The following is a 13,434-nucleotide window of genomic DNA, read 5'->3' on the forward strand; positions in this document are numbered from 1 at the left end:
GCATACGCTGATTTCAGGGGAGGCATGCTGGTTACTTTTGTGTTTCTATAACCCACCGAACTCTGACATGGATTACAGGATCTTTTCCGCGCGCACTTGGTCTTGTGTTTACGTGTACACACGAAGGGGGTTTACTCCGTCACGGCGGAGGGCTGACCGTGCACCCAAAAGCGGACTCAACCAAATGGGTATTTTTTGAAAGCTTGGGGCCTGCCGAACATAAAAATCGATGTTAACAAGAAATATTCAAGGGCGCACTTTCTCTTTTCAGTCAAAATTCAACTATACCCTGAAGAGTGATGCACGAGCATTTCAGACGCTTGCCTCTGAAAAAAGAAGTTCTCAGCCAAATTACGAACTCAAACTGGTACGTTTTACATATAAATGTGTTAGTTGGTATCTTTTGATTATCACAAAACAATTTGCGACTGCTTTGGCCGAGGATGCTGGTGACAGTATCATTATTATGAACCCTACCCTAAATCCAGGAAAGACGTCGTCCAAAATGTAGGTAAGTTTTGATTAAAAATAAATTCACACAAGACTAGTATTGTTGTTTGGCTTCAATGGATATATTTTCGTCAAGTATGATGTCTTTACATAATATCTGTAAAATATGAATGGATTTGAACCATATACTATGTCACTATGACCTTCCAATCTTCCTAACCCCCAGCCCAGTAAAGCGTGCGAGACGATTCCTGAAAAAATATCGCTTTGTGGTGCGAGTTCAGTGTGACATGATTAGTTTCCAGAACCCCATTTCTGACTTTCAAAGTTTATCTACATACATTTAGCAATGCACGAGCAAAATATGACAACTTAATGGTGCCTTTTGGTTTAATGCTATGGTAAAATTGCTAGTGATAGTGTTTACAGCTTGAAACAAAACATAACAGATGGGAATAGTCTTCCTCAATCTGGTTCAGAGCATAATGTATTTCTATTTTCAGAGGTAGCATTATTTCTGATAAGAGCTAGAGCCAATATAATGATGCTGAATATTTGAAAAATGAACTTTGTGACTCATCTGAGTAGCAAGAGAGCCTTCGTGATCGTCAGCGTAAGGCTGGCTGTCTTCAAGGCAATTCCTAGATGAACAACTTAACACTGCGTTCGATTATTCGCCCGTTTCTTAAGCTAGAGCTTTGAAACTTTACACGCGTCTAGGGCTACATGTACGCTTTACAATACGTAAAATATAGTTGACTCTCGCGTTATTTAAAGGTCACAACAAGGTCATTACCAGGCAAAAACGAGGGAAAACCGACGGAAAGTAACATTTTCTGCAACTGTTTGTTAGAAAAAGCTTTCAAATTCAATTATTTTGGGGGGATTAACGCATCTCTAGACATGACAATCATCCGATTATCAGACATCAATTGTGGAGGTCACGACAAGGTCATTACCAGGCAAAAACGAGGGAAAACCGAGGGAAAATACCATTTTCTGCAACTTGTGTGAAAGTAAAAGCTTTCAAACTCCATCTTCTTCTTGTATTGGTGCATCTCTAGGCATGACAATCATCTGATTAACAGTCCTCAATTTTCAAGGTCACAACCAGGTCATTACCAGATAGAACCGAGAGAAAACCGAGAAAAAATACCATTTTCTATAACTTTTTTGTAAGTAAGAGCTTATAAACTCCATCTTCTTCTGGGATTAGCGCTGATTTCAATGACCCTGAAGTCCGAGGAAAGTTTTCTTGGCCCATGCCTAGTTTGAAGGTCATGACAAGGTCAAGTTTACACGTTTTCTATTTGTGTTCGGCTATTTTCTAAGCTAAAGCTGTTGAGGCAGATTCATGACATCTTCCTTCGCCCACAGGGGCTCTAGGGGGGTGGGCGGGGCTGGATGTAATAGGGGTAGAAGAGAAGGGGAGAGAGAAGAAAAAGTCAATGTTAAGGTGTTCATCTACCGATAGGCTTGCGGTCTGCAAGCCTGACTCTGAGGATCACACCGGCTGTCCTGGCACTCAGACGAGTCATAAAGTTGATATATTTTCCGTCGTTTTACCCAGTAATGACCTTGTTGTGTGACCTTTAAATATTACGAGAGTCAACAATATTTGTTTCATGTCTTATAATGCCCTAGACGTGTGTAAAATCCCATCCTTGTCATGACCTTCAAACATTGCATGGGCCAAGAAAACTTTCCAAAGACTTCAGGGTCACTGAAATCAGCGCTAATCCTAGAAGAAGATGGAGTTTATAAGCTCTTACTTACAAAAAAGTTGCAGAAAGTGGTATTTTCCCTCGGTTTTTCCCTCGGTTTTATCTGGTAATGACCTTGTTGTGACCTTGAAAATTGAGGACTGTTAATCAGATGATTGTCATGTCTAGAGATGCGCCAATACCAGAAGAAGATGGAGTTTGAAAGCATTTACTTACACACAAGTTGCAGAAAATGGTATTTTCCCTCGGTTTTCCCCGGTAATGACCTTGTCATGACCTCCACAATTCATGACTGTTAATCAGATGATTGTCATGTCTAGAGATGCGCTAATCCCAGGAAACAATTGAATTTGAAAGTTCATTCTTACAAACAGTTGCAGAAAATGGTACTTTCCCTCGGTTTTTCTTCGGTTTTACCTGGTGATGACCTTGTTGTGTGACCTTTAAATATTACGAGAGTCAACAATATTTGCGTTATGTCTCATAAATCCCAAGACGTGTGTTAAGTTGTAATTAAGCTTTAGCTTCGAAAATAGCTGACGTCCAGAAAGTATTTTATTTGACCGTAAAAGATATTCCCAAATAGAAAACGTGTAAATTTGACCTTGTCATGACCTTCAAAGTAGGCATGGGTCAAGAAAACTTTCCTCGGACTTCAGGGTCATTGAAATCAGCGCTAATCCCAGAAGAAGATGGAGTTTATAAGCTCTTACTTACAAAAAAGTTATAGAAAATGGTATTTTCCCTCGGTTTTCTCTCGGTTCTATCTGGTAATGACCTTGTTGTGACCTTGAAAATTGAGGACTGTTAATCAGATGATTGTCATGCCTAGAGATGCGCCAATACCAGAAGAAGATGGAGTTTGAAAGCTTTTACTTACACACAAGTTGCAGAAAATGGTATTTTCCCTCGGGTTTCCCTCGTTTTTACCTGGTAATGACCTTGTTGTGACCTCCACAATTGATGTCTGATAATCGGATGATTGTCATGTCTAGAGATGCGTTAATCCCAGGAAACAATTGAATTTGAAATCTTTTTCTTGCAAACAGTTGCAGAAAATGTTACTTTCCGTCGGTTTTCCCTCGTTTTTGCCTGGTAATGACCTTGTTGTGACCTTTAAATAACGCGAGAGTCAACTATATTTTACGTATTGTAAAGCGTACATGTAGCCCTAGACGCGTGTAAAGTCTCAAAGCTCTAGCTTAAGAAACGGGCGAATAATCGAACGCAGTGTTAAGTTGTTCATCTAGGAATTGCCTTGAAGACAGCCAGCCTACGCTGACGATCACGAAGGCTCTCTTGCTACTCAGATGAGTCACAAAGTTCATTTTTCAAATATTCAGCATCATTATATTGGCTCTAGCTCTTATCAGAAATAATGCTACCTCTGAAAATAGAAATACATTATGCTCTGAACCAGATTGAGGAAGACTATTCCCATCTGTTATGTTTTGTTTCAAGCTGTAAACACTATCACTAGCAATTTTACCATAGCATTAAACCAAAAGGCACCATTAAGTTGTCATATTTTGCTCGTGCATTGCTAAATGTATGTAGATAAACTTTGAAAGTCAGAAATGGGGTTCTGGAAACTAATCATGTCACACTGAACTCGCACCACAAAGCGACATTTTTTCAGGAAACGTCTCGCACGCTTTACTGGGCTGGGGGTTAGGAAGATTGGAAGGTCATAGTGACATAGTATATGGTTCAAATCCATTCATATTTTACAGATATTATGTAAAGACATCATACTTGACGAAAATATATCCATTGAAGCCAAACAACAATACTAGTCTTGTGTGAATTTATTTTTAATCAAAACTTACCTACATTTTGGACGACGTCTTTCCTGGATTTAGGGTAGGGTTCATAATAATGATACTGTCACCAGCATCCTCGGCCAAAGCAGTCGCAAATTGTTTTGTGATAATCAAAAGATACCAACTAACACATTTATATGTAAAACGTACCAGTTTGAGTTCGTAATTTGGCTGAGGACTTCTTTTTTCAGAGGCAAGCGTCTGAAATGCTCGTGCATCACTCTTCAGGGTATAGTTGAATTTTGACTGAAAAGAGAAAGTGCGCCCTTGAATATTTCTTGTTAACATCGATTTTTATGTTCGGCAGGCCCCAAGCTTTCAAAAAATACCCATTTGGTTGAGTCCGCTTTTGGGTGCACGGTCAGCCCTCCGCCGTGACGGAGTAGTTAAGTCACTAGCAGGTCTGCACACAAGTTGACCTGGGAGATCGGAAAAACCTCCACCCTTAATCCACCTGGCGGCAGCAGCCGGGATTTGAACTCAAGACCTTCCGATTAGGAGGCCGATGTCTTACCACCACGCCACTGCGCCCGTCTAGTTCTACACCAAATTTCACCCCTGATAAGTATACCCAAACTCAAGTTGAATATTATCTACAAATCTTACTTCTGGACATTTTAAACATAGATTAAACAAAGTGCAATCTCGATCTGGATTCCTCGGCACAGGTAACTCACAAATCTGAGCAGGAGATTTAAGTTAAATTGCACAAGGCAGATCAGAATAAATTGTGGAGACACTTACTCATCTTCAATCTCCTTTTCTTCCGTCTTCATCTCCTGGAGATATTTCTCCACTTTTTCCAGGGAATGATTCAAGGTCTTTGTGATGTCCTTTGCCTTTCCTGAAACACACATTACTTACTCATAGAAGCACTGCAGGAAGAAAAAAACAACAGCGAAAAAGCACCTGAAGTGTGTTCAGTGTTGCCCCTACAACTAAACTAAAAGTAGAAGCTCATGGGTCATACTGACTTTGAGAAATTAGGGTAGAATGATGCAAAGTAAGACCTATATTGTATTTTGCATTGATTTTATTCTATGACACCTGAAAAATGCATTGTCTACACAAAATGCTGCAATGAGCATGACCCCTATATTCATTCCAACCGCATAACTGATAAGTTCCACAAACAAGGTACGTGGTCTCCTTTAATCGAAAATCAAGATTTTTAGCAAACAATTTCCTTTTCCTCCATTAGACAGCTACCCTTTCTCTGCAATGCTCGATAGGCTCCTTTTTTTCCACAAAGAAGTAAAAAAAATAATAAACCAGAAGAGAAAAGTTGATATACCTCCTCCCACCCCTAACACACACTGAACAGTAACTGTTGAAGTACATCAAACAAACTTAGCTTCTAGTGCAGACTTAAAACCTCAACTTTATACCCCCATTCCACACATCCGTTCTAGGTCCCGTTCCCGTAGCGACCAAGGACCAAGGAACGGCACAGGAATGGGAGGGATCGGGAGGGGACCTGAAAGGAACGCCAATGGACGTTAACGGAACTCCTTTGAACGGTAGGAACGGTTGGGACGGGTGAGTTCGGGCTGCAAGTTCAAAATTTTAGCACTTCCCCGCCCGTTCCAAATGAACGGTATTGGAACCTTAACACATCGGCAACGGAACTCATGGATCGTTAATGGAACTTAACGCAATGGTAACGCAACGCTAGCCCTCTTACACACTGCGTTGTCATACCCCCATTCCACACACCCGTTCTAGCTTCCGTTCTCAGCTGCCACTGCGGTCAGACGCTGCTCACAGATGCCAAAAACGGCCGTTTACGCAGCGTCTCATCGTTGTGGTAGCCCTCAGGACAGCTGGGAACGGAAGCTAGAACGGTTGTGTGGAACGGGGGTATTGCCCATCACATACTCTCAGCTTTGGAGATCTTGACGGACGCGGCCACCAGCGGACGCCTGTTGGCAGCATCCACATCGTCAGGAACCAGCTTCTGCACAACGGACGAGATGAAGTCATCCAGGTCCAGCTTGGACATGGGGATCTGCAGAATCTGGTCCCCTGCCATTGGTTCTTTCTCTTTCTCCTTTCCTTCCGCTTTCTCTTCCACCTCCATCCTCGCTTCTGCCGCCGCCATCTTCAGCTTTGTTCAGACCAGGCCAGGCTTCCACTTCCAGTCCACAAGTGGCCTGCAATTCAGAGTTTATACAAAATTATACTTTATAAAACTTTCATAAAAGTTAAAATAGTGAACATCCAAATTAATTTACTCCCAAAACCATCTGAGAGTGAGATTCATGCATGTACGCACATCGGTAGTCTGTGGTTTTGAACTTGAAGGCTGTCAGAACTCAACATCCTAATTCCTATGCATTATAATGGACAATCTCTCTGTTACTGTTAGACTCTGAGTGAGTTTTGACATCACGCTGAATTAATCTTACATTTTTATCATTTTCTTTCAGTATGCAACATCATGCATCTACCTAGCTGTAACGGGAGATGACCCATTGTTTATACTTTAAAGAATAGTGTGACGCACACGTATTATGCTTGCAGTTGCAAACAAAAATTGTGAATGTAATTTTGACTTACAAATGTGTAGAAGAAAAAAAACTGCAGTTCCTGAGTTAGGCTGCAAATTGTGCAATGGAATCTGAAAGTGGGACTTAGACCTTTTTTTTAGTTATTCATAATCATATCAGGACTTAAGAGTTAGAGGATCAGCTTCTGCTTCAATTTGGACACAGGACAGGCAGTGACGCATGCAAAGCAGAGACATGCTACTGTTAGTGTAACGATCGAGACTGAGAGAGAGAGAGAGAGAGAGAGAGAGAGAGAGAGAGAGAGAGAGAGAGAGAGAGAGAGAGAGAGAGTAATTTAATGTACACAAACACACACACTCCCCCCAAACGTACACACTTTTTGACTTTCTTTCCCCTTTTCACGCACGTACTTTCTCTGTGAGGTACTTTACAAAGCACGAAGCAAGTACCGGTGTGAAGTTGAAACAGCCAGTGCGCCGAACCCGTCGGAATGAAATCAGGCTGCGTAACAGAGCTTTGTTGCACTTACTCTTACTCAATACGGAATAATCGTTGCAGCTATAATCACCAGACAAAGTTTACAACAGGAAATTCGTTTTGAAAACAAACACACTTGCCTCAGTCTCAGTCTCACGTTAGCTTAGAACTCTTTTTTGCTTTGAACCGGAAGTTTATGAACAAACCGGAAAGGAAAAGGTCACCGTGCTAAACATCTACTGAGCCAAGCAATCACCGTGTAAAATGTCTACTGGAAGTATATATATATATACTCCGTATTCTCGATCCGCTCTGTTGACAGCCACATCCAAACTGTCATTCATAGATTAAAAGAAAAGTTACGAACCCAATGTTTTGTTCGTCTTGTCAACACAAACAAACATTTGATATTAGTTTTGTCTCATTAGTGACTGGTTAATGGTTCGGCTGGTGTGGGGCAGTCAGTCACAAGTCACGTGAAACGAAATTAATACATTTAGTCAATTTGACAAATTCACAGAATGAATTGTGGATCATGTTTTTGAATGTGCAGTGTGTGTATTGTATTGAATTGTGTTGTACAGTATTGCACTGCATTGGATTAGGTTGTTTTGTATAAAATATATCGTATTGTATTGTACTGTATTGCATTTTGTTGTATTGTATTGTACCAGGGGCGAAGCAGTCAAGCCAGGATGGGTTACAACCTGGGGTCCAGGGGTCGGTAGTAGAAGAATTTTAGCTATTTTATAAACAAATTGTGCCTTATCCTTGATTTTAAACATGATCAACTGGTGTCAGCAGCCACTCATTATTTCTTTTATGTTAGGGGTGTTTCCAGAACCCCCCCCCCCCCCCCCCTCATCCACCACTGTGTACTGTATTATGTATTGTATCGTAGAGACTGCAGTTCCCTAAGTCAATACTACATGTGGGACGCCCCAAAACGAGTTGTTTCAATGTTTGTGCACTAAACAACCTTTGAATAAACCTCAAGTTGACTCCAAAACCTTCCAACCTGAAGTTAGTGTCCGAGAGAGAGAGAGAGAGAGAGAGAGAGAGAGAGAGAGAGAGAGAGAGAGAGAGAGAGAGAGAGAGAGAGAGAGAGAGAGAGAGAGAGTAATTTAATGTACACAAACACACACACTCGATCCCCCCAAACGTACACACTTTTTGACTCTCTTTCCCCTTTTCACGCACGTACTTTCTCTGTGTGAGTGAATATACAGGGGTAAAAGCACACACAAAAAACAAGGCGAACGCTTTTCTTTATTAGCCGTAAACTATATTTTATTTTCAGTCAAAAATATGTTCTTACAATATATATGTATCAACAAAGTATCGTAATTAACAGGCATAATTATCATTTGTTTGTTTGTTTATTTGTTGCTTAACGTCCAGCCGACTACGCAGAGCCATATCAGGACGAGGAAGGGGGGGATGAAGGGGGCCACTTGTCAAGCGATTCCTGTTTACAAATGCACTAACCCATTACTTGTGTCCCAGCAGGCTTTAGTAAAACTAAATTAATACCTACTGGAAGATTACCAGTTTCCAGTATGTTAAAATAGGCTTAACCTATCTACTGCTGGACTTACATCAGAACACTAACAGATTAAACTATACATGAATCGCGAGACAAGCGGCAAGAGAAGAGATTTTTGGAAAAAATACAGGTGAATGAGCAAGAAGGCAGAAAAAAGAAAAGAATTCATGAAGAAAAAGAGAGCATGACAGGAAAGAGGAACCAAAAATCTACCTAACAGCAAACTAGAAAGCTCCTGCGGTTCCAAAAACAGGAGGGGCTTTTAATTTCATAACCGCAGTGCCCCACTGCGGGACATAATTATCATGTAGGCTGCACACATGTGAAACTCATTTTTGTCAATGCATCTGACAGATGTGACATACTCTCTGGTTATTTTATCTCCTTCAATCAACGCTCTTAAAAATGATCAAAGCATTGTTTACATCTATTTGATTCTGAGCGACAGAAAGTAACTGATACTGTGGTCAGTCCTCTTTCGGAAGAACATAGACCATTTATCCTGGACCGCCAACTGGCTCTCTCTCCGCTCTTTCTCTCTATTACGAGGTAGCGGCCTCTCGCATTTAGGAACCTACGCTTACAAGCCTTTCAGAAATCAGGGGGACGTGATATCCGGTGTCGATTGTAAACATGGAAGAAGTTGCCGAGGTAAGTTCTGAAAATGCTAAAATAAACTCAGCAAAAGTGCATATGGAACATGTTTTTCGATGAGTTTTGTAAAGTTCAGTTTGGAGTTTTGGAAAATCCAGTTCATTATCACTTCCCATTGTAACAGATAACTGGAGCGTGCTTTCTTTTCACTGTCTTTGAATCGCTGGCCTTTCAAACCGGACGCTAAGCGCTCCTGAAAGGCGGCGTCGTAACCTCGAAGGGTCACGTGACGAGTTGGCGGTCCAGGCTATTTGGTCTATGGGAAGAACTATACTCTCTTTATCGCCATAACATTTCTACACCACATTTCACCCCTGATAAGTATACCCAAACCCAAATTATGAGTTTTATCCCTACTCACAAAGTCACAGACACCTTCTCAAAAGGTGCATAAAATCACACATTTTCTCAGCCCTGCTCAATTCCAACTGAAACACAATTGAGAGATCCACAAACACTAATAGAAACCAATAAACAAACTCTGCCATTTCTGAAAAAGACAAAAACTGGCCGATTACAAGGCAGCATGTTTCAAATACTCTTCATCATGAATACAAAAAATATACTGAATGCACAGTGGCACAATTTAAATTCATGCTTCATACCTGGATTTTAAAGTTGAAGTTTGCAAAGTTTAACATGGTTTCACTCAAAAAGCAAGGTACATGTAAAAACTTCTGCTTTCACCCAACATCCCACAAAATATATGTCCACCATTTAATATACTTAATAATTGTCATTTTCTTTACTTTCTTTATTTGGTGTTTAACGTCGTTTTCAACTGTTCAAGTTTATATCGCGACGGGGAAGGGGGGGAGATGGGATAGAGCCACTTGTTAATTGTTTCTTGTTCACAAAAGCACTAATCAAAAAATTGCTCCAGGGGCTTGCAACGTAGTACAATATATGACCTTACTGGGAGAATGCAAGTTTCCAGTACAAAGGACTTAACATTTCTTACATACTGCTTGACTAAAATCTTTACTAACATTGACTATATTCTATACAAGAAACACTGAACAAGGGTAAAAGGAGAAACAGAATCCGTTAGTCGCCTCTTACGACATGCTGGGGAGCATCGGGTAAATTCTTCCCCCTAACCCGCGGGGGGTAATAATTGGCATGATACATGTAATTAAGATAGTATACAGTACTACAAACTTCAAAGCATAGTGGGTGAATTGCATCAGACTGAAAATCAAATTCTTTTTGTTTTTCTTTCACTGCAAGAACTGATGTAAAAAAAAAATTGAAGAAAAACAACATCTAAAAAACCTACAATAAAAAAAGTCCTGAAGTGCCAAATAGGGGCATTATTATAATTTTGATCTTTTTAGTAATCACTCACTTAGGTGCAAATTGCTCCCAGGTCAATAAAGTTTGGACACTCGTGTAATTATCTCGCATACTACATTAAAAAAAAAAGCACTTGAGTCAACCTCACCATTTGGCTTTGGCGGCACACTCTTTTATCTCTTATTATTTTTCCAAGACATTCATACTATTAAACAAAATACGTTTGTTTGTTTGTTAATGCCCAGTCAATATTCAGATATAGTTTCACAGGTGCAATTCATGGCCATATTAATGCCAGCTGCATGGACAGATGACTGATTGAGGCTGTTCAAATGTACTGAAACACTAAATCGTCATTTGATGTTGAAAAATTAATCTTTAGGTAAAAAAAAATCTTCTGTTTCAAAAGAAAGAACAAGAAAAACAACATGTGTTCGCATTTTCATAAAACAATATTTCACCATTGGCACATCTACTCTTCCGCTTATCACGAGCCTGTGCAGTTGTAGCAAAGCCATAATAAATATTTTTAATTAAGATTAAACAAGATGGGGCCTATTCAATTTTATGCTCGCATACACATCGCTAAGCTAAGCAAGCATGCGTTCAGAATTACGTGTGACAAAATCATACACCATTTACTGTAATAAAACAATTACAAGCAAGATTATGGCCTTGGCAATCAAGATATTACCATTAAAGCACCTTACACACCACAACCTAACTAAACACGGGTCAAGCCCAGTAAAGCACATTAGCAAAATGTTAATGCCAAGTATAAACACAAAGAACTCACTTGTGAGAAGATGGTAGCAAAATCTAAGAAGTACACTTTGTTTTGATTTGTAGCGAGAGCGGTAGAAAGCAACGATGGCAATGCTAAAATCATTCACTCAAATTCTGTAGCTCTGTAAATCCAAAAATGAAAAAATCACTTTTGCACAACTTTCCTCAAATGAATTACAATAAAACTAATACTGGTATCACTTTTGTGGTCTAAAAGAAGAAAATCATCAATTGTTGCTAACATACATATAAAAGTCTCGGACGATGTCAAGAGCAAAACCTTATATAATTGTTGGGATTTCTGTCATCAAACGCCTTGCCTTTTTCTCATACTCTGCTTTGGTCCGATTTCATAGAATCCTAAAAGCTGGTCATGCCATGCTCCGTTTATTTTGATGTCATGCTGAAAAATACACCACTTCTTTTGCAAAAGCATGCCTAGTTTCTACAGAAAATAGTTGATACTTTCATAAAAATCAAATAACTTTTTCTGCACAATGTCCTCATAACAAACACAAATTTTGCATCAATTTACCGTGAGGGCATATTGAATGATCAAGATAATATTCTTTCTGTGTTCATAACTATGTCCACTACCACAGATCTGTCAAGGCTAAACCGCTATTGGTATGTCTGAGTGAAAGGACGTCACTTGGACATACAGTGGTACCTGCCATGAAAGGACACCCTTGGGACCAGCCAAACGTGTTCCTTCATTGCAGGTGGCCTGTCATGACAGGTATATTTTGGTAGATCATAGAAAAAGGGACAACAGAATGTGTCCATTTAAGGGAGGTATCCTTTCATCAAAGGGGCCACACATCACAGGTACCACTATACCAATAATAGCATAGCTGTATTCCGTGTGATTTTGTCTGTGTGCTAAATTGATACAGTGGTACCCCCCTTTCAAGACCCTCCTTTCTTTCTTTCTTTCTTTATTTGGTGTTTAACGTCGTTTTCAACCATTCAAGGTTATATCGCGACGGGGGAAAGGGGGGAGATGGGATAGGGGAAAGGGGGGAGATGGGATAGAGCCACTTGTTAATTGTTTCTTGTTCACAAAAGCACTAATCAAAAAATTGCTCCAGGGGCTTGCAACGTAGTACAATATATGACCTTACTGGGAGAATGCAAGTTTCCAGTACAAAGGACTTAACATTTCTTACATACTGCTTGACTAAAATCTTTACAAACATTGACTATATTCTATACAAGAAACATTTAACAAGGGTAAAAGGAGAAACAGAACCGTTAGTCGCCTCTTACGACATGCTGGGTAGCATCGGGTAAATTCTTTCTCGTCCCAACCAATATGGGACTCCCCCTAACCCACAGGGGGTTTCAAGACCCTCCGAAAAATCGGAGAAAATCAGATCTTAAAAAGGAGGGAGTCTTAAAATGGAGGTAAATTTATAGAATTTATGACCAGAAAGCCTGAGAGAACAGGGTCTTAAACTGGAGGATCTTAAAAGGGGGTTCCACTGTTTTGCAGATTGACAGAACAAATTAATTCAACACAAAATTCCCACCTCTGCGCAGGAATCAGCAATTCCTGTTGGTTTAGGGCATGTGGCAAAGTTGAAGAATGCTCTTATTCCCCGTAAAAGCCTCAACAGATCTGTGGTTCTCAACACGCACGACTGCTTGCACGGCAAGGCATCTACCTTCATAAAGCAGGCATGGGAATTAAAAATTGTAAAAAAGGCTGAAAATTTGTAAGTAATAACAAAGTCGACGGCGAGAAGCACCTAGCCTTACTATGGGGGTCCTGGGTCCGGAATTATTTTCTCTCCAAAGAACTTTTCTTTTCTTTCTTTATTTGGTGTTTAACGTAGTTTTCAACCACAAAGGTTATATCGCGACGGGGAAAGGGGAGGAGATGGGATAGAGCCACTTGTCAATTGTTTCTTGTTCACAAAAGCACTAATCAAAAATTTGCTCCAGGGGCTTGCAACGTAGTACAATATATTACCTTACTGGGAGAATGCAAGTTTCCAGTACAAAGGACTTAACATTTCTTACATACTGCTTGACTAAAATCTTTACAAAAATTGACTATATTCTATTCTTTCTTTCTTTCTTTATTTATTTGGTGTTTAACATCGTTTTCAACCACGAAGGTTATATCGCGACAGGGAAAGGGGGGGGGGGGGGGGGGGGGGGGG

At 40.1% G+C, this 13,434-nt stretch overlaps 1 protein-coding gene across 1 annotated transcript in view; it reads right to left on the reverse strand.

Annotated features, from left to right (window-relative positions):
* The window catches only part of LOC138971638 (histone-lysine N-methyltransferase SETDB1-like), a 75,913-nt gene extending 68,689 nt beyond the window's left edge, over nt 1-7,224 (reverse strand). Inside the window, exons 1-3 of the mRNA XM_070344404.1 lie at nt 6,918-7,224; nt 5,876-6,150; nt 4,742-4,841 (exon numbers count right to left, since the gene is read on the reverse strand). Of these exons, the coding sequence (XP_070200505.1) occupies nt 4,742-4,841; nt 5,876-6,098 (323 nt within the window). The 5' untranslated portion in view covers nt 6,099-6,150; nt 6,918-7,224. The remainder of the gene's footprint in view (nt 1-4,741; nt 4,842-5,875; nt 6,151-6,917) is intronic.
* Between the last annotated feature and the right edge of the window lie 6,210 nt (nt 7,225-13,434).

The sequence above is a fragment of the Littorina saxatilis genome, linkage group LG7 (genome assembly GCF_037325665.1).
Source record: "Littorina saxatilis isolate snail1 linkage group LG7, US_GU_Lsax_2.0, whole genome shotgun sequence".
NCBI lineage: Eukaryota > Metazoa > Mollusca > Gastropoda > Littorinimorpha > Littorinidae > Littorina > Littorina saxatilis.